This window comes from Carica papaya, chromosome 5 (assembly GCF_054855325.1).
Source record: "Carica papaya isolate Zhongbai chromosome 5, ASM5485532v1, whole genome shotgun sequence".
In the NCBI taxonomy this organism is placed as follows: Eukaryota; Viridiplantae; Streptophyta; class Magnoliopsida; order Brassicales; family Caricaceae; genus Carica; species Carica papaya.
The window spans coordinates 7748747-7773392 of NC_142313.1; the positions used below are offsets into that span (position 1 = coordinate 7748747).

Consider the following 24646-nt stretch of genomic DNA (forward strand, 5'->3'; position numbering starts at 1 on the left):
TGTATTTATGCATGCGTGAGTCCGTATATGTGTGTGTATATATATGTACATGTATGTATATATATGTACATATATCAAGTAATTTTGTATCTAGCTAATTGATGCCTTTTTTTTTGTTTGCAGAGGCAGTATTTTATATTGGTTTTTGGGCGCTCTCCTTTCCATGGCTACAAGTGTAGAATTAAATATTAGTTCATGATGCTTACTTATTTAATTTTTGTAATGTAAATTTATTGAGGAAATGGTAAAAACAGTAATAGCTAGTGTTATTTTCTTGTATTATATCTAAGATTGTTGATGGTTCACTGCATTTTTTAATATAAAACTAAACAAAGAGTTAAAAAAGATAGGCGGTTGGCATTGTGGATTGGGCCTGAATATGGGTGTTCATATGGGCCACTTATGCATTAAGACTAGAACAAATATATACATTCAAACATTTTAAATTAGGTAAAATCAAATTTATAAAGATTTTGATCATAATTTCATTCAATTTTATAAATTAGTTCAATCTAATTTTTTTTAAGTTTATACCAAGTTATGAACGCAAAACCTAATCAATTCAACTTAAGAGACAAAGACGAGTCTAAACTAAGATTTATTCTGTTAATTTTTTTCTTCACTTGGTTCAGTGGGCATACTAATTATTTTAAAAAATTCTTAATTTTATATTTTTTCTGATAAATTTATAATAATACATATGCATTAATCATATTAAAATAAAAATAATCTCTAAATGAAAAAATAAATAAATAATTTTGCAAATAAAATCAAATTGTCAAATTAGATGTTGTGGATAAAATATTTGAGTCTCTATTTTTAAATTAAATATATACTTAATTAATTTAAATAAAATTGATAACAGTGTATGTGCATACAAATGTATATTTATTTATGCATGACTTATAATATGTTATGTTAATTAATTTTAAATTAATTGAAGGAAAAAAAAAAAAAAAAACTTTTATTTAGGCTAACTAGTTAGAATATTTTGATTTACTAAATTTAAAAAGATCACCATCATTAATAGAAAATCATGAAAATAATTATATATATTAAACTACGATTTTGAAAACTTAATAATTTTCTTAAAAAGAAAAATCTGACCGTTTCGGTTGACCATCTTCTTTATTCAAAATCCGCCAACTTCAAAAGAATAAAAGAAAATCCGATATCATTAATTTCTTTAGTTTTTCCTTCATCTAAGGAATTCGCTTTTCTTATATATAAAAAAGTGAAATAAAGGAAAGTGCTTGTGCCCGCCATTGTCGGTTTCTGTTTCCAAAAACCAGCCCCTGATTTCCACTTTTGTCAGAATACCATCGCCTCTTTCTCTGCTAATCTTGTCTCGTTTGATGATAGAAAATCTTTCTTCACAGATTTGCTTTCACTGTTCCCCGTTAATGGTGTTCAGAAAAAAAAAATCAAATCTATATTATTTTCAAATATATGACAAGGGTAAATATAGCTCTCCTAGGGTTTACACTTTTCTTGCACCCTTCTATATAAACCACATTATGACCTCACTTTACTCTTCGCAGTCACAGCTTCAGTCTTTTCCCTTTGAAGGGAACCTTAAATTTAATGGCGTTACACCGCACATGCATATATATGTATTTCTGGTATATGTATCGGTACGTAGTGGGGAAAAGGAAATGATGAAGTGGAGCTCCTTTTGATCCAAAGCAAGGAAAAAAAAAAAAAACAAGGATGAACCCATCTGCTGATTCATGGATACCTTTGTGTTGTGCAGGATGGTTGGGCACGGCTCAAGGGTTTTGCATGACTCAGGAGATGTGCTTGCCTTGTCTTTTTCTTGTTTGGAGTGAAGGGAGCTCCCTTAATTTCTATACCTTTTTTTTTAAAAAAAAAATAATAATAATTCAGACGGCTGAAGACGGGAGCTCCCTTTGATCCAATACTTGGAAGGAGGGAGGTTGTAGTACATCTGATGGCTCATGGATACCTCTGAGTTGCGCAGATTGAATTTACTTTGGAGGAGCGTGCAGCTTAAGGGTTTGCATGATTCGAGAGATGTGCTTGCCTTCTCTTTTCCTTTCTTGGATTGAAGGGAGCTCCACATTAGTTACTCGAGTAAATCTTTATCTATAGAATGCTGGCGTATTAATGTCTATTTATCACTTGTAGATGAATATGTTGATTTCTGTTTTAAAAATATATGTGCACACACTCTTATCTAGGGTTACGCCTCTTTTCCCGTAAATCTGTAATGGTGTATTTTGCCAGGTTTTGGATAACTGCAGGGTCTCTTTTGCAGGACCCCATCATCTAGGGTTCTTGGAATTGCTAATTGTGTTGGCCTTCGGTGTCTTCTTAGTTGAGAACAAGTCGGTTGGAAGCCATGATCAAAAGGGGGCCTATGTATGAGAAATTATTCTTTATTTGTATTGGTTTTTAGGGTTTCGAAAGTCGGGACATGTTTTTCCCAGAGCATGTCGAGGTTCAGATTTAAATTGTATATATTTAAGAATCCGGATTGCCCAAAAATGAGCACAGACTAATTGTAGGAAGAACAATTATCATAAAGCAAGTAGAAATTATTCAAAGATTTTCTGCATGTCTTTCCCCCTTGTGAGAACCCTAACTAAGCTGACATTAAACGTCTTACAGATGGGCTTGGAGTTTTTGAAGGACCGTTAATAATATGGGGTCTTCCGAATAGGGAGAGGTGTTGATTTGGACAACCACCCATCTACACGTCGCGTTGAGAAAGAGCCCTTACTTCATTTTGAAAAATAAATTTGTTTTTATGTATGTAAAAGTATTTTCTTTTTAATTAGTGAAAAAAGTCAAATTGGGTGTTTTGTTTGTTCTAAATTAATTTAATACAAATTAATCACGATTAGAACTTTATTTGAACAAAACAAATTGCTCCAGCCTGCCGGCAACACGGTTCGGTCTCCCGTTTTTGACCCTGCCTTTGTGTTCGGCAAATTTGAAATTAATGGTGACTGCTTGCTGTGTTTGCATTAATCATGTCCATGTCCAAGAATAAGCATTACATTTTTTTTAAAAAAAAAAAAAAATTTACATAAAAATTCACATCTAAGACATGTGAAACTCAAACTATATTGGATGTTAATACGCTGAGTTTGGAATAAATACTTTCTCAAACTTGACATAAAAAAAATTTAAGTTATTTGAATTAAGGTGGATTACTCATATTAGCTCAAATTTAACTTAATATAATTTTTTTTTTTATTAAAGTAAGAGTTCGGTTTTGAATTAGTAAAAAAAAAAAGACAAATTTGGATTTGACCTTAATTAAATACCAATTAAATTTTGTATAAATAGTTATATATCATATTAATAAATATAATTATATTTATATCAAAATACACCATTACTATACTTATGAATATGTTTTAAATTTTTTATTAATATAAATATATTTATATAACATAACAAAATAACATAGTTGAATCTAAGTTAAATAACTTATAAATCTATCACTATGTACAAAAAAAAAAGTCAAATCTGCCTAGAGTTAACGTATTTGGGTTTGTTATTTATATGTGCATTGTAAAGGATCGGAACCATAAAGAAAATGAATTTATAATTTAAATAGAAAAGCGGATAATAAAATTAGGGTTTACATTTTTTACACAATAATTTAGAATGTCAAATAAAGTTATAAGAATAACCATTCTAAAAGACAAATGATAATTAAAAGAATAAAAAAAATAAAAAATAGTAAATAAATAAGTATCATAGGACAACCTTCACTAGTACTTAAAAAGAGTCCGGGTGGTGAATTACTCACAACCTTATTATTGATAAGGATCTGAATTTTGGTCTTCTTGATATAAAATACTTAATAAAAGAGTGAGTTACAGTAACTTAATAAGAATATCACACTAATCACAGATACGAAAAACTGAATATTGGTAAAAATACGAAAAATAATTAATGGAGCCTTTGATTCAATTAAATATATTTAACTTAAAAACGTTTGTTTGATACTTACAGTAAAGAATTTTTCAAAAAAAAAAAAACATATGGGGACCCATATTCATAACACTTTTCATTTTCACACATAAGAGAATAAAAAACGATAATTTTCTTTTCTTACTCGCTTACTGGTATTCTTGGGGGTCCATAAGGATGTCTCCTTATTCGTAAACGCAATATCTAATTTTAACAATTAACCGGTCGTCCTCATATCTTGTCCGATAATGGGCGTCAAACATTCAATCGCTTTGATAGCTCGTCTGATATGAGGGTGAACTATATCTCCCAAATCTTTTCGATAAGGGATTTCTCAGCCTCGTTCGACTGAGGTAACGTTCACGGTAGGGTTCCCTATGTACCGGGGCCGTCTGCCCTTTTCTTAGGTACCCAGTAAGTCTTTCACATAAATATTCTCATCAATAAAACAACCAACAAACGCATACATATATCTCATATTATATTTACAGATCAATCAAATGATATTTATACAGACGATATAGCTTACCATAACAAGAGATCGAGTAACAAATAATCGAATAAACCAGATAAATCAATAAAACTATAGAAACTATAAATTAAGAACATGTACAATATGATAACAAGTAAGTAGGATAGTACACGAAAATAATTTCAAAATTATATTTACCGTAACAAAAATAAACACAATATCATAACAAGCAAGTAGGAAATCAGAACAATTGTTAACTAACCAGTTCCAGCTCCACTAATGACTTGTAATTATTGTTAGGATTCCTAAATTTTTACAAAAATACAAAATTATATCTTTGTTAAGCCCCAATTTACCATAACGGAGAATATGGTGAGAGATCCTTACCCAGATTGGTGTTTTGAGACGTCGCGCTGTCTAACACGCTTCTTAACAAGTATTAGGTTTCTTGAATTTTTTTTGCAAAATCCAAAACGCTCGTCACGTGCCTAAAAATACTCAAAAAGTCTAAAATCTGTGTCCAAAACTCTTTCTGGCAAATTTTGGTGTTCTGACACGGCGGCAGCGCCATGTTTCGGCACCAGCTCCGCCACCCACGGCGGCAGTTTATCTCGATTTGGTTGGTTTTAGCCAATTTTAGCCGATTTTACACGCATCCCTATAGAAAAATACGTTAGAGGGCATCGGTTGGTCGAAAAATTACAAAAAAACTGAAACTATCAGTAGGGGAGTCACCGGGTGCGACAGCTCCACCAGTCTTCCTTCTCGGCTGAGACACCTTCTTCGGCTAACTTGTATAAAAAATAATGGTGAACACAATGATAAAAAAAGCGCGTGAAACGGAAAGTAAGAAGAGACTTATTAGAGGAATTTTTGGGTTTTGGTTGCGGCGGCTCTGTCGAATTTTGTCTATAGTTTCTAGCTCACCTGTTGTCCCTCTTACTCCGATTTGACCACAGGAATGCTTAAAATCCAATTCAGAACGGGTAGGGAAATTTTTTTACCTTTTTTTGGCAGTCAGTAGTGGCTCCGGTGCGATGCCGGTCGGTGATCGGCCTTCTTCCCTTACACCTAGTTCTTCTTCTCTAGTGGGGGCTAGCGGCTAAGGTTTGAGTTCCCATGTGACGCGAGATATTTATACCTATGCCGCGTCGATCTAGACCGTTTATCGCAATTGATCTCGTCTATCTAATTGTGCCTAAGGAGGAAATAAATCTGAGTCATTCACACGAGCGGGATCAATCCTGGGCCATCGGATTGCTGGGCACACGGATCGCTTGCGTGGCTTTCTGAGTGGCACCGGCGTCAGCGTGTTTTGACATGCAACGTACTCTGATTCGTCGGGGCTACTAATTAAACCGTCCCACGTGGCCAAATTTTATTTTTTTACACTTTGACCACCTATTTCTAATTTTTCTTTCAAAAATACCATATGAACTCAAATTTTCATATTTTTTTTCTAAAATTATTTTCAATCTCGTCCTTAATTCATTTTTTTCTCAAATATTCAATAAAATAAAAATATAATAAATTAAATAATTATTTTAATAAAATAATTTAATAAGAAAAAATTATCTTAGGTCATTTTTCGAGCTCGGGTATTACAACTCTCTTCTTCTTAAGAAAATTTGGTCCCTCAAATTGGTCAATCTCTCGTTCAATCGAATAGCTGGGTGTACTGGGCCCTGAAGCTTGATTTTAGTTCCCAAGAGGCCTCTTCCTGCGTATGGTTCTGCTATAAGACCTTGACGAAGATAATTTTTTAGTTGCTGAGTACTCTACTCTTCCGGTCTATAATGTCTACCGGTACCTTCTCATAGAATAAACCCTCCTGTAGTGAAAGGGGCTCATGGAATAGGTTGTGTGAGGGGTTCGGGTTGTACTTACGTAGCATGTATATGTGGAACACATTATGAGCCCTGAATAGCTATGGAGGTAGTGTCAGTCTATAGGCGGTTGTACCAATCCGGTCTAAGATATCAAATGGCCCAATAAACTGTTAATTTAATTTCCTCCTCATGTCATGCCTACTGATCTCCTTGAAAGGGGTGACTTTAATAAACACTTGATCACCTTTTTTAAATTCTAAATTCCTCATCTTGGTATTTGCATAACTTTTCTGTCTGTTCTGGGCTGTCTAGATGTTCTTCCTGATCTTAACTATCTTGGTTATAGTCTCCTTCGTAAGATCTGGGCTGAATAATTTTCTATCACTCACCTCTTCCCAACAGATCGGCGACCTATAGAGGCAGCTAAACGATGCCTCGTACAAACTCATACCGATACTTGTCTAGTAACTGTTATTATAAGCGAACTCTATCAAAGGTAGGTGATCATCTCAATGGCCTCCAAAGTTTAAAACACAAGCTCGTAACATATCCTCCAGTATGCGAATCGTCCTCTCTGATTGTCCATCGGTTTGAGGGTAGAAGACGGTACTAATGGACAATTTCGTTCCTAGGGCTTAGTGAAAACTAGACCAAAACCAAAAAGTGAACTTGAGGTCTCTGTTGGATACCATTGTCACTAGAACTTCATATAACCTAACTATCTTCTGGATATACATTTTTGTTAGTTTGTCCAAGAGGTCGGTCATCTTGATAGTCAAGAAGTGAGAAAACTTAGTGAACCGATCGATAATTATCTAAATAACATCACATCTTGAATGTGCTTTAGGTAACTCTATCACGAAATCCATTATAATATGTTCTTACTTCCACTTTAGGATCAGTAATGGCTGAAGTAACCCGCTTGATCGTTAATACTCTGCCTTAACCTGTAGACATACTAGACACTTGGAAACAAAGTCAGTTACCTCTCTTTTCATCCTGCTATACCAAAACTGAGGTTGCATACTTTAATACATTTTAGTACTTTCAGGATGTATGACGAACTTTAAGCTGTGAGTCTCTGTCATGATGTCCTTCTTTAGTTCACTGTCATCTGAAACACACACCTTATCTTAAAATTTAAGTAACCTATCGGTAGAGACTCAAAATTCTGGATTTACTCTCTATTTTGCATCCTTCTTGAGAGCTCCTTGGGTGGAATTGGTGGATTGAGCTTCTTTTATTTTTTGGATCAATTCGGGTTGAACAGTTTTGTGAGCCAAGCATGTAACTCTCTTCAAGTCCTGAAGTTGTATCTGTTGTGTGACCTCTATTACCCGACATTCAAAAACTATTAGGTGAGCTAATATACCTGCATTTTTTCTGCTGAGCTGTCGGTTACCACATTGTCCTTGCTCGAGTGATACAAAATATTGAAATGGTAGTCCTTAAAGAGCTCTATCCAACACCTCTGATGCATGTTGAGATCTTTTTAAGTTAATTTGTGCTTTAAGCTCTTATAGTCATTATAAATATCAAAAGTCTTCCTATAGAGGTAATGGTGTCAGGTCTTCAAAGTGTGGATAATAGCGGCAAGTTCTAAGTCGTGGGTGGAGTAGTTTTTCTCATAACTCTTCAACTACCTGGACCCGTAGGTTATAATCTTTTCATACTATATCATAACACAACCAAACCCCAGGTAGGAGACATCACTATAAACTGTATATCCATATGTCTTACTCGGTAAAGCCAACACAGGTGCAGTAGTTAATCGCTTCTTTAGTTCTGTAAAGCTCCTTTCACAGTTTTTATTCTATTCAAACTTAACGTTTTTCTTTGTAAGTCGAGTCAAAGGAGTAGTTAGGCTAGAAAATTCTTTCACAAACTTGCGGTAATAACCTGTCATTCCTAGAAAGTTAAAAATATTCTTAACCGAAGTCAATTTCTCCCAACTAAGCACTTGCTCAACTTTTTTGGGCTTCACTGGTACTCATCCCTTGATATGATGTACCCTACAAAGGTAGTATGCTCGAGTCATAACTCACACTTACTCAATTTTGTATACAACTTTTTCTTCATAAGAACCTGCAAAACTTGAGTCAGGTAGTGAGCGTGTTTCTCTCAGCTTTTTGAATAAATCAGGATATCATAGATAAACACAATGATGAACTGATTTAGAAATTTTCTGAAAACCTATTCAATAAGTCAATAAAAATGGTTCGTGCATTTGTTAGTTTAAATGACATGACCTAGAACTCGTAGTGTCAGTACCTGATTTTGAAGGTTGTCTTAGGAATTTCTATATTGAAGAAGACCTGGTCTTGCAATTGGTAAAAAATGTCATCAATCTTAGGGAGGGGGTACTTGTTCTTGATCGTGATCTTGTTCAATATCCTGTAGTCAAAATAGAATCTTAACGTCCTATCCTTTGTCCTTACAAATGTGACTTCAGCACCTTAAGGAGATACACTATGTCGGATGAACCCACTATCCTGTAATTCATTAATATATTTTCTCAACTCTTCCATCTCAATATGACTCATGCGGTAAGGGGCAACCGAGATAGACTGAGTGTCAGGGTAAAGATCTACGATGAACTCAACTTCTTTATCCACTGGTAGTCTGGATAGTTTATCAAAAAACACATTCGCGAAGTATCGGACTACCGATATCTCTTGAATGCAAATTGTTTTCTTAAGTTTGTCTAATATAGAAATGACAATCAAGTTAAAACACTATGTAATAATGAAATTTCTATGAGGGAATAATATCTGAACTTTTTATTAACTTGTAAATGACTCTTCATTAGGAGAGTTGAATACAAGTTTTTTGTGGAAATAATCTACGGTGGCGTGATACACCGCTAACCAGTTCATTCCTAAAATTGCACTAAAGTCCTCTGTGTCGATCTCTATTAGGTCCACACTCATTTTTCTATCTACTATGTCTATGATACAAGCTTTGTATATAATCTCCCCTAGTAGTGTCATACTCCCAATAATATACATAAACAACATAGAATCAAGTCTTCCAGGTAATACATTCAAGTTTGGTTGAAAAGCATGTGAGATAAATGAATGTGAAGTACCGGTATCAATTAAAATATGTACAAAGTGATTATAAATAGTGTACATACCTTGTATCACGTCTGAGTTTGCTTCAGCATCATATTGAGTGAGGTTGTAAGCTCTACACTAAATAAGATGTATGGTTTAGTTCTGATTTCGCGGGCACTCTCTCGTATAGTGTTGGACGCTCCCACATATGCGACATGTATTATTGAGACGATGGGAGGATCTATCATCATGATCCTTGCCACATTGCTGACAAATCCTACCGTGTCCTGTTATCGGAGCCTGAAGAGGACCTTGAGTCACCGGCTTAGGCCTCTTGTTCTGTTGAACCAGTGTAGTAGGTGTTGGTTTGCGATGTAAAACCGAAGGTGTAGGATTTCCCACTGCTAAAGGAAAGATGCAAAGGTTCCTCTTCACTTATTGTGTCTTAACTAGAATGACTAAATAGGTACTGAGCTCAAATATGTACAGTTATTATCTGATCTTAGAACAGAAGCCCCACTAGAACTTTTTTGCCTTATTGCCTTCATCCATCATGCTCTCAAGGGAATATTGGCCCAACTCTAGAAACCTTTGGGTATACTCGGACATAGTTATATCACCCTGAACTAGGTGTGCAAATTTCATTTCCTTCAAATGTCGGAGTTGCTCTATGAGGTACTCTGTATTGAAGACCATCAATAACTGTTCCCAAAGGACTAAAACGGGCAGGGTGACCTACTTGAACTGTCACTAGCAACCTACCTCTCTCACAAGCATGTAGGTAGCAAGTACAACTTTTTGTTCGAGAACCACCGCAAGAGTCGTGAATGCATTCTCTGTCTCAGACAACCAATATTCGGTATTTTCAAAAGACATAATGCCCCTGCAAAGGTAGATGAGTTTAGTATTTTGTACCTTTCAATATAGTCTGGGTTCATTATGGGTAGAACTGAGTCCCGTAGAAGAGGAATTGGATTATGCTGTGGAGGGACTGGGTGGCCCTGTAACGATGCCGGATGATACGGTGGAGGAGCAAGGTTCTACCAGGGTGGCTCCGGATCTTCCCGCTGTAACAGTAGCTTAAATTGTGGCAGTGAGAGAGGGTCAGACAGCTCTCTTTTTTTCTTTCAGGCCCGCTGGGCAGAGATGAGTTTCTCCAATATCTCAAAGAGTCGCTCAACATCCTCTTGAAGCGAACCATCCCCAGCTACTTGGTTTAATGGGGGCATTCCTCTCCTCATATCCTTGTACCTGCATTTCACAAGGAAGAGTTGAGCGATAGTTTATATTTAGTATTTTTAAGTCTTTGTATAGGGAATGGTTCCAAGGAACGCGACTCTGATACCAACTATAAAGGCTCATAACCTTAAAGAAAATGAATTTATAATTTAAATATGGAAGCAAATAATAGAGTTAGAGTTTACATTCCTTACATAATAATTTAGAATGTTCAATAGGGTTATGAGATATCCATTCTAAAAGAGAAACGGTAGTTAAAGAAATAATAAAAAAGAAGGAATAAATAAGCATAATAGGACAACCTTCACTAGCACTTGAAAGGAGTCCAGGTGGTGAACTACTCATAACCCTCTTGCTGATCGAGATCTGAATCTTGGTATTCTTGATCTGAAATGATTAATGAAATGGTGAACTACACTAGCTCAGTAAAAATATCACACTGATAACATATATAGAAAATAAAAGATGGGTAAAAATTAGAAAAACAACTAATGAAGCCCCTATTTCAATTAAATATATTTAACTTAAAAACGTTTATTTGATACTTATCGTAATGAGTTTTTCAAAAAACAACTTATGGGAACTCATATCCATATCACTTTTTATTTTTACGCATGAGAGAACAAAAGATGACAATTTTTCTTTCTTACTTGCTTACTGGTACCCCTGGGGATCCATAGAGATATTTCTCTATTTGTGAACCCAATATCTAATTTTAACAATTAATTGGTCGTCCATATACTCCGTTCGGTAACGGACGCTAAACATTCCATTGTATCGATACCCTATCCGGTATGAGGGTGAACCATATCTCTCAAATCTTTTTAGTAAAAAACTTTTTAGTCCCGTTCGATTGAAGTAACGTTCACGGTAGGGTTCCCTTTATACCAGACCCATCTACCTTTTCACTAGAAATCCTACCGTGAACGTTACTATAGTTGAATGAGGTTGGGAAGTCCTTTACCGAAAATGTTTGAGAAATATGGTTCACCCTCATACCGGACGGGGTATGGGGATGACCGGTTAATTATTAAAAGTAAATATTAGGTTCACAAATATGAGGACATCCCTATGAATCCCCAGGGGTATCAGTAAGTAAGTAAGAAAAAAAAAATTATCGTCTCTTGTTCTCTTATATGTGAAAATAAAAAGTGGTATAGATATGAGTCCCCATAGGTTATTTTTTGAAAAACTCATTACGGTAAGTATCAAACAAATGTTTTAAAGTTAAATGTATTTAATTGAAGTAAGGACTCTATTAGTTATTTTTCTAATTTATACCAATATTCAGTTTTCTATATCTGTGATTAGTATGATATTCTTATTGAACTAGTGTAACTCACTATTTTATTAAATATTTTAGATTAAGAACACCAAGATCCAGATCCCGATCAGCAAGAGGGTTATGAGTAGTTTACCACCCGGACTCCTTTCAAGTGCTAGTAAAAGTTGTCATACTATACTTATTTATTTGCTCTTTTTTATTATTTCTTTAACTATCGTTTGTTTTTTAGAATGGACATTCCCGTAGCCCTATTGAGCATTTTAAATTATTGTGTAAGGAATGTAAACTATAACTATAGTATTTGCTTCTGCATTTAAATTATAAATTAATTTACTTTAAGGTTCCGGACCTTTACATGCATATTACAAGTTAGTTAAAACTTTTTGGTAAATGGACTCATACTTTTACACAAGCACCCTAATTGGGTACTTTAAATACATGTATGTGTTCATCTTGAATAGCATGGACAAAAAAATTTATCCCAACTTAAATTTATCTACAACAATAAATCTAAAACTAAATTATGAAAAAAAAAAATAGATTACTTGATGGAAGGAAAATGGCAGAAGGAAAGGATATTGACCGAGAACTAGAGAAAAGAAAAAAACACGCAATCACATATGAATTGCTTATAAACCATCACACATGTAGACAAAATTGAGGGAGGTTTACATGAATGTGTAATGTATGGTTATGGTTATACTAGATGCACTCCCATGCTCCTTTTTTTTTTTTGTTTATATATTTCATTTAAGGTTATAGATTACCATTAATATCAATAAATAAAAAATTAAAATTTATTAATTTATTTAAATTAAAAAATGACTTGTTTTTGAGTTAGAACATATAAAAAGCTACTAGTTGCGTAATTTTAGGTTTTAAATCCTCATCCTCATTCTTTCCCAAGCTTTTGCATGGGAAAAATATTGATAGCTGTCTTATTTATTATTTATCAATACCCTTGATAGATGCACCTTGTTCATGTGGATTTAGATGTATAATGATCTTCAAAATATTGTATAAAGAAGTTTTTCAAATATGATTTTATGAACTTATTTTTTTTTAAATATAAATCAATATGTTTATTCAACTTCCATATACGGGTTGTTGAGTTTTATAGATGCACTCTTTATATATCACTAAATTTGATAGTAAAGTGAATAATGAGAATACCTCATTCATGATGCATTAGGAAATATATTACTATAAAGTCATATATTTTAGTAAGAAAAATACTACCATCACTTTTCAAGGGTTAATGAATGAAATGTTCAAAGATCAAGCTTAGAAGGAATATGTACCTTATAAATTGCAATCTAGTTAAACTATAGTGATTAACAAAATGTATGATACTTTTGATACTCCGTGAAAATATTAAGTGAAGCTAAATTAAAGAAATTGAACTAAAATTGAGTTAGAAGATTACAAAAAAAAAAAAAATGAAGAAACAGAAATCGAGCTTAATCCAATTTGCAACTGGATTAAATTTGTCCAAACCAAAAGACTTAATGTTTTAATTTTAAAATCTATTTTATTTTTTAATATTATTAAATACAACTATATATACACATTACATAGGTGTTTTAAAATCTGGAAATTAGAGCTATCATAAGTGTTGATAGAAGCTTGGTATTAAGTTGTTGCAAAAAAAATTTTATTTCGATTAAAAATTCATATATTCATCAATTGTCTGAGGTATAAATAATAATCATAATATAATATATTACAATCTCTAAATAATGATTTATCTATATTTTTATGAAGTATATTTGTAATTGGACATGAATAAGTAAATTTCTCGTGTTATTGTTTAAGAAATAATAATATTAGTTTTAAAGAATTAGAATGAATAAGGAAATTTGGATTAGTGGGAAAGAAAAAGTAATTCGGTTCTTACACCCAAATAAAGAAAGGCAGCTCCGTATCGCACACGTACCAACGTCAACATGGCATATAACTAATATAAACACGAGGCAGGCAACCAATTCCAATTCTCCAATTCAAACGCCACCACAGTTGACCCGACCCGGAAGAGTCCAATTCAGACAACGACGGAAAAAATTATTCATTAAAACGACGTAGTATTATATGAATACACAACAAACACCCCGCTCGAAGAAAAACAATGATTTCGACATGATTTTGGTAAGGTTTAGGCATAAATCCATTCTTTATCTTTAAAAAAATTTTACTTTTTTTCAAAAAAAAAAAAAATTAATTTTGTGCTCATCTCATTTTAATTGCTGTCACCACCAAAACTACCTTCTTCCGTCCTCCCTCGTTTTAGATAACGCCAGCTCATCGTTCTTAGGGTTTCTGTTTCCATTTTCCCTAATATCATTCCAGAAGAGAGAGCGAGAAATTAAAAGAGCTAAAACGGAGGGGGAAGTCGAGAGGGTTAGAATGAGGGACACCAATACGGATCTGTTCGACCCGAGGACGGAAATGGATTCCGATTATTCGAGGCGAGGTTCCGGCTCCGATGGCGATTTCGGCTTTGCTTTCAACGATAGTAACTTCTCAGATAGGCTTTTGCGGATCGAGATCATGGGCGGCTCCTCGGACAGCAGGTCCGATGGTGAGGGTTGCACGAGTATAGCCGATTGGGCCAGGCATCGCAAGAGGAGAAGAGAAGATATCAAGAAGGATAACGGTTTGCTTCTCCCTATATTTTCTTCTTCTTCTTCTTCTTCTTCTTCTTCTTTGTTTTTATTACGAGTGCTTCTTCTATTCATTTGTTTGATTGACAAGAAATCTGGGGATTATGAAGGAAACAAAACGTTTGAGCTCTTTTTTGTTGGCGTCGGGCCCTGTTCTTTCTATTAGCCCTTTCGAAGGAGATTTTACGGTTTCTTTTTCAATTGATGGGGGAAAGATTCTTCAAATTATCATTTTCCAAGATTGCAAGAATTTCTTTGGTTGAAGTTGGGGTCTTCTGCTTCTTTTATGCTGTTTCGCTGGGCAGGAAAATAAAGAAACAAAATTGCACTTTTCTGACATTTGGCCGAGGAAACGTTAGCTTAACTTACTGATTTCATGAGAATTATACAGATAAAATCATGTGATTGTCTTAGTCTCGTATATAAGAAGTTCTCAACGAACATAGATAATTTTTCTTGTGTTGGACATACGTTTTAATTTATGTTGTTGAAAGAGCTGCATATTATCAATTCTTCTTGTGCGATTCTTTTGCTTTCGAAGTTGCATATAAATTACCCCTAAGCTCTATCAGTAGGCTTACTAAGCGAAAAAAGGGTCATATTTTCATTTTCTATTGAATCTATTCTTTTGATTTCATTCCAAACTTGATGTACCTCATAGGTGAGTTCCGACATGTTCTGAGGCAGTATTGTGATTCAACATGTGGTACAAAGAAACTTAATCTTGCGAAGAATCTAAATCACATTGCACGGTGTTCAGGACTTGCACTATGCTTTGGCATTTTATATTTCGTTCTAAATTTAATAAGGAAAAAAGAAAAAGTTTGTCATGTAACCTGTTGTGCTATTATTCAGCTTCTTTGGCTACCATTTATTAGCTATATTTTAGTAAAACTTGATGGTATCCGAAAATAGATTATTCTCTACAGATATTTAATTTTAATTTCACATTTATGGAAAAAGGAATAAGGACTCGAGGGAACAATGTCAGTAACATACTCAACATGATGAAGAAGTCAGATTTGTAGGTTTTAGCTAACAACATTTGTTGTTAGTGCACACTATACTATCATTATTATGAGATTTGATTCTTCATTTTATGAGGCTATCAAGATGTTTGTCTTTTTCCCCATATTTCCAAATAACATTTTAATTTATGCTTGGACATTTTATGTTATGATTTAATGTGGAGAAAGAAGAATCTTGCTTTGTAATATGTTTCTCCATTTAGCCTGTTTGGCTAACACGTTATTAAGTAAGAAGTAAAATCTTGATAATATCATAAACTAGGGTCTTCTTTCTACAGATTCAATTTCATTTTTTGCATTTCTTGGAAAAGAAGGAGATGGGTATTTCAGGAACAATGTCATTTAAGGACTCAACAGAACTAGGAAGTCAAATCTGTTGGTTTTATTTGACAACTTAATCGATATCTTGTCATTAGCATGTGATATTTGATGTGCATTTTGTTAGGTTATTAATGAACATATATTCTCTTTGTCAGGACCTAGCATGTACTTGCTGTTTCATTTTATCAGTTTTTATTATAAGCTAATTGGATTCCTTTTTTCAGTTCTGGATCTCACTTTGTGTCCTGAGGAGCAGATTTTAAATGGTAACCAACCAGACATGGATGATTTTGCTGGCGGTGAAAATCAAGATGAGGAAGCAGTGGCAATGATTGAAGAGTCACCTTCAGGTAATGGAATTTTTTTGGAAGATCTTAGTTACGAAGGAATTCTATCTGGAATTTTTGTTCTGAAGTTTATGCTGAAAAGCGCATGCATTACTAGATCTTGTATAATTCCTTGTTTTTAGAGAAATAATACTGTCCAAAGAAAAACCAATAGCGAAGGTCCGGGCATATAGATTTTGTTTGACAGGATGAAGCAAATGATATAACGGCTATCTGGGAACTTACTTGCAATATTTGTAATTAATTTGGTGTCAAGGATCTGCACTATGGTTGCCTTTTTGTAGCACTGTACCTGATGCCATTGCTGCCCAGCCCAGCTAGCCGAATTCTGCTGTGAAGGACCTGGCAAAGTTTCTCTTTCTAGGGTCTGCAGTAAGGGCATAGCAGGAAAGAGGGCTGCAAACTAGCATTGGATAGATTTGTGACATTGACATACCCCACAAAAGACACAAAGACGTTTATGTAAGAAAGGTTATTGATAACTGATGGCCATATTCTATGAAGCTTTTCCCTTATTAAAAACTTCAATTATAGGAAACTGTTATATGCTTTCTCTGCTTTAGCCTTTTTGGGCCCTTAAGCATTTTGTCAGGATCAAATCATTGAAAGTGGATTTTAGGTTTTTTGGTGTCTATACTTGCAAATCCTTTTTTCTTTTTAAACATGTCTTACCCGGTATTCTTCTAGCTAATAATATGGAATTCATCAGTGCCCTTTGGAAGGTGAAAGCTCCCTGTGAAGTTAAAATATTTGTCTAGACTGTCCTTAAAACCAATAAATTGTTTGAAGCTTGTAGAACCAACTAAACTATCCTTCTTGCTAATAATATGGAATTAATCAGTGCCTTTTGGAAGGTTTTCGCCCCTTGTAAAGTTAAAATATTTGTCTAGACTGTCCTTGAAACCAATGATTTGTTTGAAGCTTGTAGGACTAACCATACTATCTCCTGGTGTTTGTGTTATCAGAATCTTGAGTCCCATTATCATTTGCTATTGTATTTGAGATGTAGTCTTGAGGCTTTGGGCTAGTCAGTTTGATATTATTGTGCCATGGTATCCCTGCCTTATCTCAAGTGCTTTATTTTTTCCTCCCTCCTTTGTGTTAGGAAGAAGAGTTGAATGCTCAGGAGAGGTTATTTTTTGCATGGCTGTGAACATTGTGGGAGAGAAATGCAAGATTTCTGAATCATCTTGTCCTTGCTCTTTGAATTCTGAGGGGTAGGATATTCTTTTTGCTCTCTTCGGCTTAAGGAACATGGGTTTTATATGGATAACTCTTAGTTGTCTTGCAAAAAGAGTTGTCCAGAATTCTTTTTGATTTTTTATCTTTTTTTTTCTAGTTTTTTTTCATAGGAGGATATTTATCTCGGTTTCTTCACTTGTCTCTTTAGTAGTATTTCTTTTTTCCTCCTAAAAGAGGTTTTTGAGTTGTATTTTCCCTTCATACTAGAGGAAAACAAGGGATGCTATACCTCTGAGACAAATTTAGATCTTATTTTCTGGTGCAAACATTTTTGTGAATAAATTGATGTTGCCACAATAGTCTGATGAATCTTTTTTCCGATAGACAGACGTGAATTCGTCCCCTTATCGTTGAGTTGAGTTTGTTGCAGATAAAAGCTGTTAGCATTTCATTCCATAGTTTAATCACAGAACTTATTTAATGAAGCACACTGTTGGTTAATGCCCTCTCCTAGACTATTGGGTTCGAAGTCAAGCTGTTATTCATTGGAAGGAAGTGCACCTGCAAATTGCTATTTTTAGTTTTATGAGCAATAGTTTTTTTGTCTTGAGTGCCACTCCATTCTCCATAACCGTTCATCTGAGCTTCCTTAGCACTCTTGCAGGTGATGAAGCTGCAAATAGCAATGAATCTAACTGGAGCATGGATTGTTCTACTGTTCAGAGAGTCAAAACATTACACATCAGTTCTCCTATTTTGGCTGCAAAAAGTCCATTTTTCTATAAAGTACCAGTTGCAAGACAATTACTCTTTGTTTACTGAAACCATCATTTTTTTTTATCTCCTCACATATTGTTGTTTTTCTTTTTTTGTAGCTCTTCTCAAATGGAATGAAGGAGTCCGAGCAACGACATGTAACCCTTAGAATCAATGCCTCTGGTATAGACAAACATCATAAGCTGTCTGCTTTAGTAACTTCTTATTTTAAAAAAAATTGCTTTAGTAACTTTTATCATTGACAAAAAAGAACTAATAATTAGATGCATGGTTCACTTTTGCACCCAAATGCACCAAATTTCCAATGTTGTTCATATGTCTTCTTATGAAGCTGAAACAAAATTCTTACTTCTGTAGTTGAGTAAACTTTTTATTTTGAATGCCCTAGATTTTGCCTTCTACTTCCTTTGCCCTTCAGTGATTCAGTGTGAAAACTTGGAGATTACAGCCTTAGTACCCTGACAGTTCTATCATATTTTTGTTTGTTTGTTTGCAGAGGAAGCTGCTCTGATGGAGCTTCTGAATTTTATGTATAGCAATACCTTGTCCGTCACAACAGCTCCTGCTTTGCTTGATGTGCTGATGGCTGCTGACAAATTTGAGGTTGCTTCATGCATGAGACATTGCAGTCGGCTTCTACGGAATATGGACATGACACCTGAGTCTGCACTGCTTTATCTAGATCTTCCCTCAAGTGTCTTAATGGCTGAAGCCGTCCAGCCATTGACAGATGCTGCAAAGCAGTTTCTTGCATCCCGGTATAAAGACATGAGCAAGTAAGTCCCATTTCACTAGTATGATGTTTCTTGATTGGCATGCGGAATTTACATTTCTTCTTGTTATGTAATAAGTGGATTGGTTTCTCCTCTATATAAACTTCTTGTTGGGTAAACATGTTTACTTATCTGGATTAGAAATTTCTTCCAATCTCTTCAATACATGCATCTAGCATTCACCTCAGTTCAAAAACTGAATGCTTTCCTTCGGTGTCTTTTCCTTTTCTTCGATTCAGAACTGGAACATTGTTATCCAAATAATAAGGTAACATAAGCACCAATCTTAATTGGGAACTGAATGGGCAAATATCGTGGCCTAGAGAGCGCAATTGATCTGGATCTGTAACTTTTAATTTGACATAAATGAATGTTATGTGCATTATACATGGAAAATTTATTTTTGTGCTATTCTTGCTTTTGGACAGGTTTCAAGAAGAGGTAATGGCCTTGCCACTAGCTGGAATTGAGGCGATATTGTCCAGTGATGATCTCCAAATAGCATCAGAGGATGCTGTATACGACTTTGTGGTAAAGTGGTCTAGGGCCCAGTATCCAAGACTAGAGGATCGGCGGGAGGTCTTGGGTTCACGCCTTGCACGGTTTATTCGCTTCCCTTATATGACCTGTCGGAAGCTAAAGAAGGTTTTAACCTGTAATGATTTCGATCATGAAGTAGCATCCAAGCTGGTACTGGAGGCTCTTTTTTTCAAGGCTGAGGCCCCACACCGTCAACGGAGTCTAGCTGCAGAAGAGTCAGCCTCATTGAACCGTCGTTTTGTGGAGCGAGCTTACAAGTATCGGCCCGTTAAAGTGGTCGAATTTGAAGTTCCCCGGCCACAGTGTGTCGTCTACCTGGATTTGAAGCGGGAGGAGTGTGCAAACTTATTCCCCTCCGGAAGAGTATACTCCCAGGCATTCCACTTGGGCGGACAAGGGTTTTTCTTGTCAGCACACTGCAACATGGATCAACAGAGCTCATTTCATTGTTTTGGATTGTTCCTGGGGATGCAGGAGAAAGGATCAGTGAGTTTTGCTGTGGACTATGAATTTGCAGCGAGATCAAAGCCGACTGAGGAGTTTGTTAGCAAATACAAAGGTAACTACACATTCACCGGGGGCAAGGCAGTTGGCTATCGAAACTTATTTGCCATACCATGGACTTCTTTCATGGCAGATGACTGTCTTTACTTCATAAATGGTATCCTTCATCTCAGAGCTGAGCTCACCATCAGGCACTAACTATTTCTATGCCGGGAGCTTTTTATGGCCCCTTTAGAAACACTAACCTTCTTTCCTTTTTCAAAAAATGAAAAAATGCGTATTGACATGAACCAACTCAGTTTCTGAGTACCCAGGAACCGTGCACAGAATGGTTTGATTTAGAGGTTAAATGAACGGGGATATTCTCAACAGTTGCCATGGTTCTTGGGGGAATGAATGGGTGGAAATGTAAATGGGGTTGGATAATGATTTTACCTGTGACTGTTTTAGTTTAAGAATGCAGTTTTAAGAACCTTATATATTTGTTGATGTCTTGATTTTCTTGTAGCTATGTGCTTGTGTTGTCTGGTTCCGTGCAAGTAATCCTCGTTGCAGTGTCTGCTTTGCGTGGCTGACCGTTTTGATTGGGCATTACAAAACGAAAACTTCCAAACATATTTGACATGCCGCTCGAAGTAATACTTGAAAAATGCTGAAACGATGGCACTGCATTTTATGAACTTATTTTTTGTTTTGGTATAATTGCACTGCAATTTATATTCTTAGTTTAAAAATATTATAGAAAAGGACAGTGGAGAAAAAGATTGTTTGGAAAAATAAAAACGAAGTTATGAACATAGATCTACCTTCTAATTTATCTTATAACAAAATATTGTTGTGATCAAAACAGTGCTATAAATAAAGATAAAACTACAAGGAACCAAAACTGATAACAAAATTAAGTCAGAAAAGAATAGAGAAATCTAAAAGCGGTAAAACTTATTTGAAAGAAAATATTTTTATGGAGAAATCATTCTTGGGGTGGAGGAGGGACAGGAGCTTGAATCTTGATCCATGTCTATGATTGATAGACGACGTAGTTTTTGTTCATTAATTCCTGAGTATACTAACAGATTTTCTTTGTATAGTAATTAATGGTTCTTAAGAAATGAGGATACAAATATTAGATGTTTTTGTTTTGTTCATGCGAATGATTTGGATTTTACATGTGTATGTGTGTCCAAACATACGAATGTTTTCTTGTAAGACCAAGATTATATTTGTGTGGAATGTATTAAAGTGTCCTTCAATATTAATTTTAGCAAATAGAATTCAAAGCGCCATGAAGGTTTTAGATTTTGCTGAGGTCATGAATAAAGTTTTATATATATTTACACACATATATATGCACGTGTATGTCGACATCGTGGTTGACCTGTGATCATGGTTGAGAGATAAAAGATGAACTATGATTTCAGAGTTTCCGTGAAACATCACATTACTGCATAAAAAAATTTCACATCTTTTACTCCCTTTTTAAAATGTTTTAGTTCCTCATTTTTACCTCACACAATAAAAAGCAAGTTCTTGATTCATAAGCATAAATGATAAAAAATAAAAAAAGTTTCCACTTTTAATTTAAAGAGTTTTTTTCAGTTGTATCACTCGCATTCGACATGAATTAAATTTAATTAACATTATATATAATATAGAATAAAGCTAGACTCCAGTCACAATCACAACGGCATTGCCCCTCAAGCCATACATATAAAACTCAGACAAATTATTTTACAAAGATAAATACAGGAAATGCAGATTTGTCCCATTCAGCATTACAGGAGGAAGATGATGTCTCGCTTACAGAAGAACAAGATAGAATGATCACAATACAGATCAAAGTTCAACCATTACAATAGCATTAAATCTACTCAGTTCCTGCAATTTTCTTCTTCAATGTTTCAATATCTGAAGCTAGTTCTTTTCGGCTTGACTGAGGAAATAAGATAACACATCATTAGCATCTTGAGAGAATACGCGTAAGCAACAGTACTCCTTAGTAACACCACATGACAACCATTTGCTTTAGTTTTTAATCATACGAACTATTTCTCGGACTTGAATCCAGAAAAGGATGTAAATGCTATTTTTAGAAGAAATTTAGAAATTTTATGGAATATATATGCAAATCTCTGCTTAGTTTAAATATGGGATTCTATTCGAGTAACAAAAAGACTGGTCAAATATATGCGGGATTTACAAATAAATCCCATCAGATTTCTGGGTTTGTTTCAGACATAGTTAAAACATGTTTCAGATGGTTAGTAACTCTTCTATCATTTTAAACCAACTGTTTGTAGTACGTGCCGATCTTTATAAAATGCCATAGCCATTCATGGTGATCATAAAAATGACTCTCAACTCAAATTGACTGAGGAAGCTTTCAGGAAGGTTGGACTCTAGTAAGCTCCCAGTATATGAAAATATATTAGGTGAAAGAAACCTCCTTATTTTTTCGGGGAAAGCAGACTGTTGACAAGTCTTTCAACAATGGAGGAGATTCAGACCCTCGACATAAAGAGGCATACTTCGAATAAGTTAATTTCAAAAACCACAGTAACTTTAAACCGTATGTTATATCCTTTCAGAAAAGACATCATATGTTATGAAAATTAATGTTGTAGTTTCCTAATTTTACCTTGAAGAGAAGGTATCTATAGACAAACCATCCTGTGTATCCGAGCCCCACCAACTCCATAATCTTTGGCAGCTGGTAACAACAAAAGCACTCAGAAATTAAGACTAGCTAGCCGATATCTTTGTAACTTTAATCAAATGCTGCTAATTAAGAGAGAAGCCAAGTTCAGGTCACCTACCAAAGGAACAGAGTTGATGGCACTAACAATAATTGATGATAGCCATACTGCAACTATTGCCCCTCCTCCATACAAAAGCACAGTAGATTTGTTTTCAAGTGCATCCCACTGGCAGCAGTAACAGAATGCAATTATTTTAAACCGAGGAAAACCAACAGGGAAGTATAATGAAGGAAATTAAACCATAGTATTCTTTCTTATTAGCATTATGATATAACTTTGATTATCACCTTTTCCTTCAAGTCAGTGAAGAGTTCTCCAGCATCAACAGAAGATGTCTCTTCTGAAGAGGCTCTGGTGTGGAGCAGAGGACGCCTCCGGGACTCTGCTTCAAGAAAAGCAAAAAAAAAAAAAAAGGTCAGATAGAAAAGAGAGAAAAAAGAAAAAGATAAAAAGATACAGTTCAGTTTTAAGATATTCAAGTAAAATGTATGAAAAGAATCAAAGTTTTGGGTCAACCATGTCCAAGAAAGTAACCCTTAAAAAGAGATGATTAAAGCAAGGGCTGGGAGGTGGGGAAGAGTGTTCTTAACTACTGCAAAAAGGATAAATTTATCTGTCAGGTGGCACCAAACCAAAGCTTTAGCTGTACCATACACATGCATACTTGACTCAATCAATTTCACATTGTATTCACATTTATGGTTTATTTGAAAAGCCGCACCTAAATCAGAAAAGCGTATATATTTATCATGTGTGGATGTGGAGAGATACTTGAAGCTTCAAGCCATCTCTTCCCCATTGTCAGGTCCCAGATGGAAACTTAAGCAATTGCCAATTCCATGTTATCAGAGAGCTGGGTGAGGAAAGATATGAGAGAGGATTGGTTAATTCTCTTTCCAAAATTACTTTGGCCACTAATAATGCACCATCATCAGCAGCATTCAGGTCCTTTGACGTTCCTGTTGCCTTTGAGAATTATTAATTGGAACACCACGAGACATTTTTCAAGCAGAAACCACATGTTAAAGTCATCCAATTTAATCCTTGTCTATTTTCTCTCTCTTTCTTTTCTTCTTTTTGATTCATTACTGCCTTTATTTTAGTCAATCAGAAAAAGGAAGAAGAAGAAAAGTAGACTCCCTTTCAATCATCAAGACTCCGGCTTCAAGTAATGCTTTTGATGTAACCGACTAAAATCACATGTACGCAGCTAGATAATTGCTTTATAGTAAGTTTATTCCTACTCTCACAAAACCATAATCAAATGCTAAAAACTTTTAAGCTCATTTGTAATTTTCCCCTGTAGCATTCACTGAATAAACAGAACAAGAAAGGACATTATCAATAAAACAAGAATTTAAGGACAAACAAGTTCTACAGAAGCCAAAAACTGAAATGCAGAACTACCCACAAGACAGATACAACTGAGCCAAAAGATTCCCAACAAAAAATGCATTAGAATAACACATACAGTCTCTTGGGTATTTGGTGAAATCCGAGCTTGTGGTAGGTTTTTCATGTAAAGTACCTGAAACTTGCTTAACGGAAGAGCCAAAAGAGCAAGCGGAGAAGCGAGGAGGAGGCAAGTAGGGCACAGCAGAGCAGCGTGCGGTTGGGAGACGTGGTATCATAACGGTGGTGGCCGCCATAGAAGACGATGTTGCCGCTGCAGCTGCCATTGGTTCGAGATTGAGTAGGCTAAAGTCCTATCCCTTTTTTCTCTTATTTTGACTTGTTAACTTACAATTTTTTTTTTTATTTTTTGAAAATTCCTTTTATTTTAATTTTTTAAAAAGAAAAACTTTTCTTAAGTGTGTTGTTTTGGTTTGTTTATCATCCTTGCTGATATTTTTTTTGGGGAGCTTATTCTTTGATTGACACGTGTACAAGTGGTGAAATCTGATTGGGCAATTCCCTATCTATGAAATC

The 24646-nt window shown here is 34.9% G+C and overlaps 2 protein-coding genes and 1 long non-coding RNA gene across 5 annotated transcripts; 2 read left to right on the plus strand and 1 right to left on the minus strand.

Moving 5' to 3' along the window:
- The first annotated feature begins 1265 nt into the window (after window positions 1-1265).
- LOC148253721 (uncharacterized) lies at window positions 1266-2825 on the plus strand. Its single transcript, XR_015819308.1, has 2 exons — window positions 1266-2382; window positions 2632-2825. It is a non-coding gene; the product is annotated as an uncharacterized LOC148253721 (long non-coding RNA).
- Window positions 2826-14075: 11250 nt separating this feature from the next.
- LOC110807101 (BTB/POZ domain-containing protein POB1-like) lies at window positions 14076-20450 on the plus strand. Its single transcript, XM_022032124.2, has 6 exons — window positions 14076-14482; window positions 16063-16188; window positions 18032-18153; window positions 18243-18306; window positions 18641-18920; window positions 19346-20450. Exons 1-6 carry the CDS (start codon window positions 14233-14235, stop codon window positions 20157-20159), a joined length of 1656 nt encoding a protein of 551 aa, XP_021887816.2. The 5' UTR covers window positions 14076-14232; the 3' UTR covers window positions 20160-20450.
- Window positions 20451-21634: 1184 nt separating this feature from the next.
- Window positions 21635-24492, minus strand: LOC110807103 (CURVATURE THYLAKOID 1A-like protein). Of its 3 annotated transcripts, none has more exons than XM_088220579.1 (5): window positions 24189-24492; window positions 23005-23102; window positions 22775-22882; window positions 22597-22668; window positions 21635-21891 (listed from the first exon to the last, which is right to left on the minus strand). In XM_088220579.1, the coding sequence occupies exons 1-5, from the start codon at window positions 24394-24396 to the stop codon at window positions 21826-21828; spliced, it is 552 nt and encodes a 183-aa protein (XP_088076705.1). In that variant the 5' UTR covers window positions 24397-24492; the 3' UTR covers window positions 21635-21825. The 3 variants fall into 3 exon arrangements, with proteins under 3 accessions (XP_088076705.1, XP_021887819.1, XP_021887820.1); XM_022032127.2 differs by having other exon boundaries at window positions 24246-24488; XM_022032128.2 differs by having other exon boundaries at window positions 23005-23099; window positions 24246-24483.
- Between the last annotated feature and the right edge of the window lie 154 nt (window positions 24493-24646).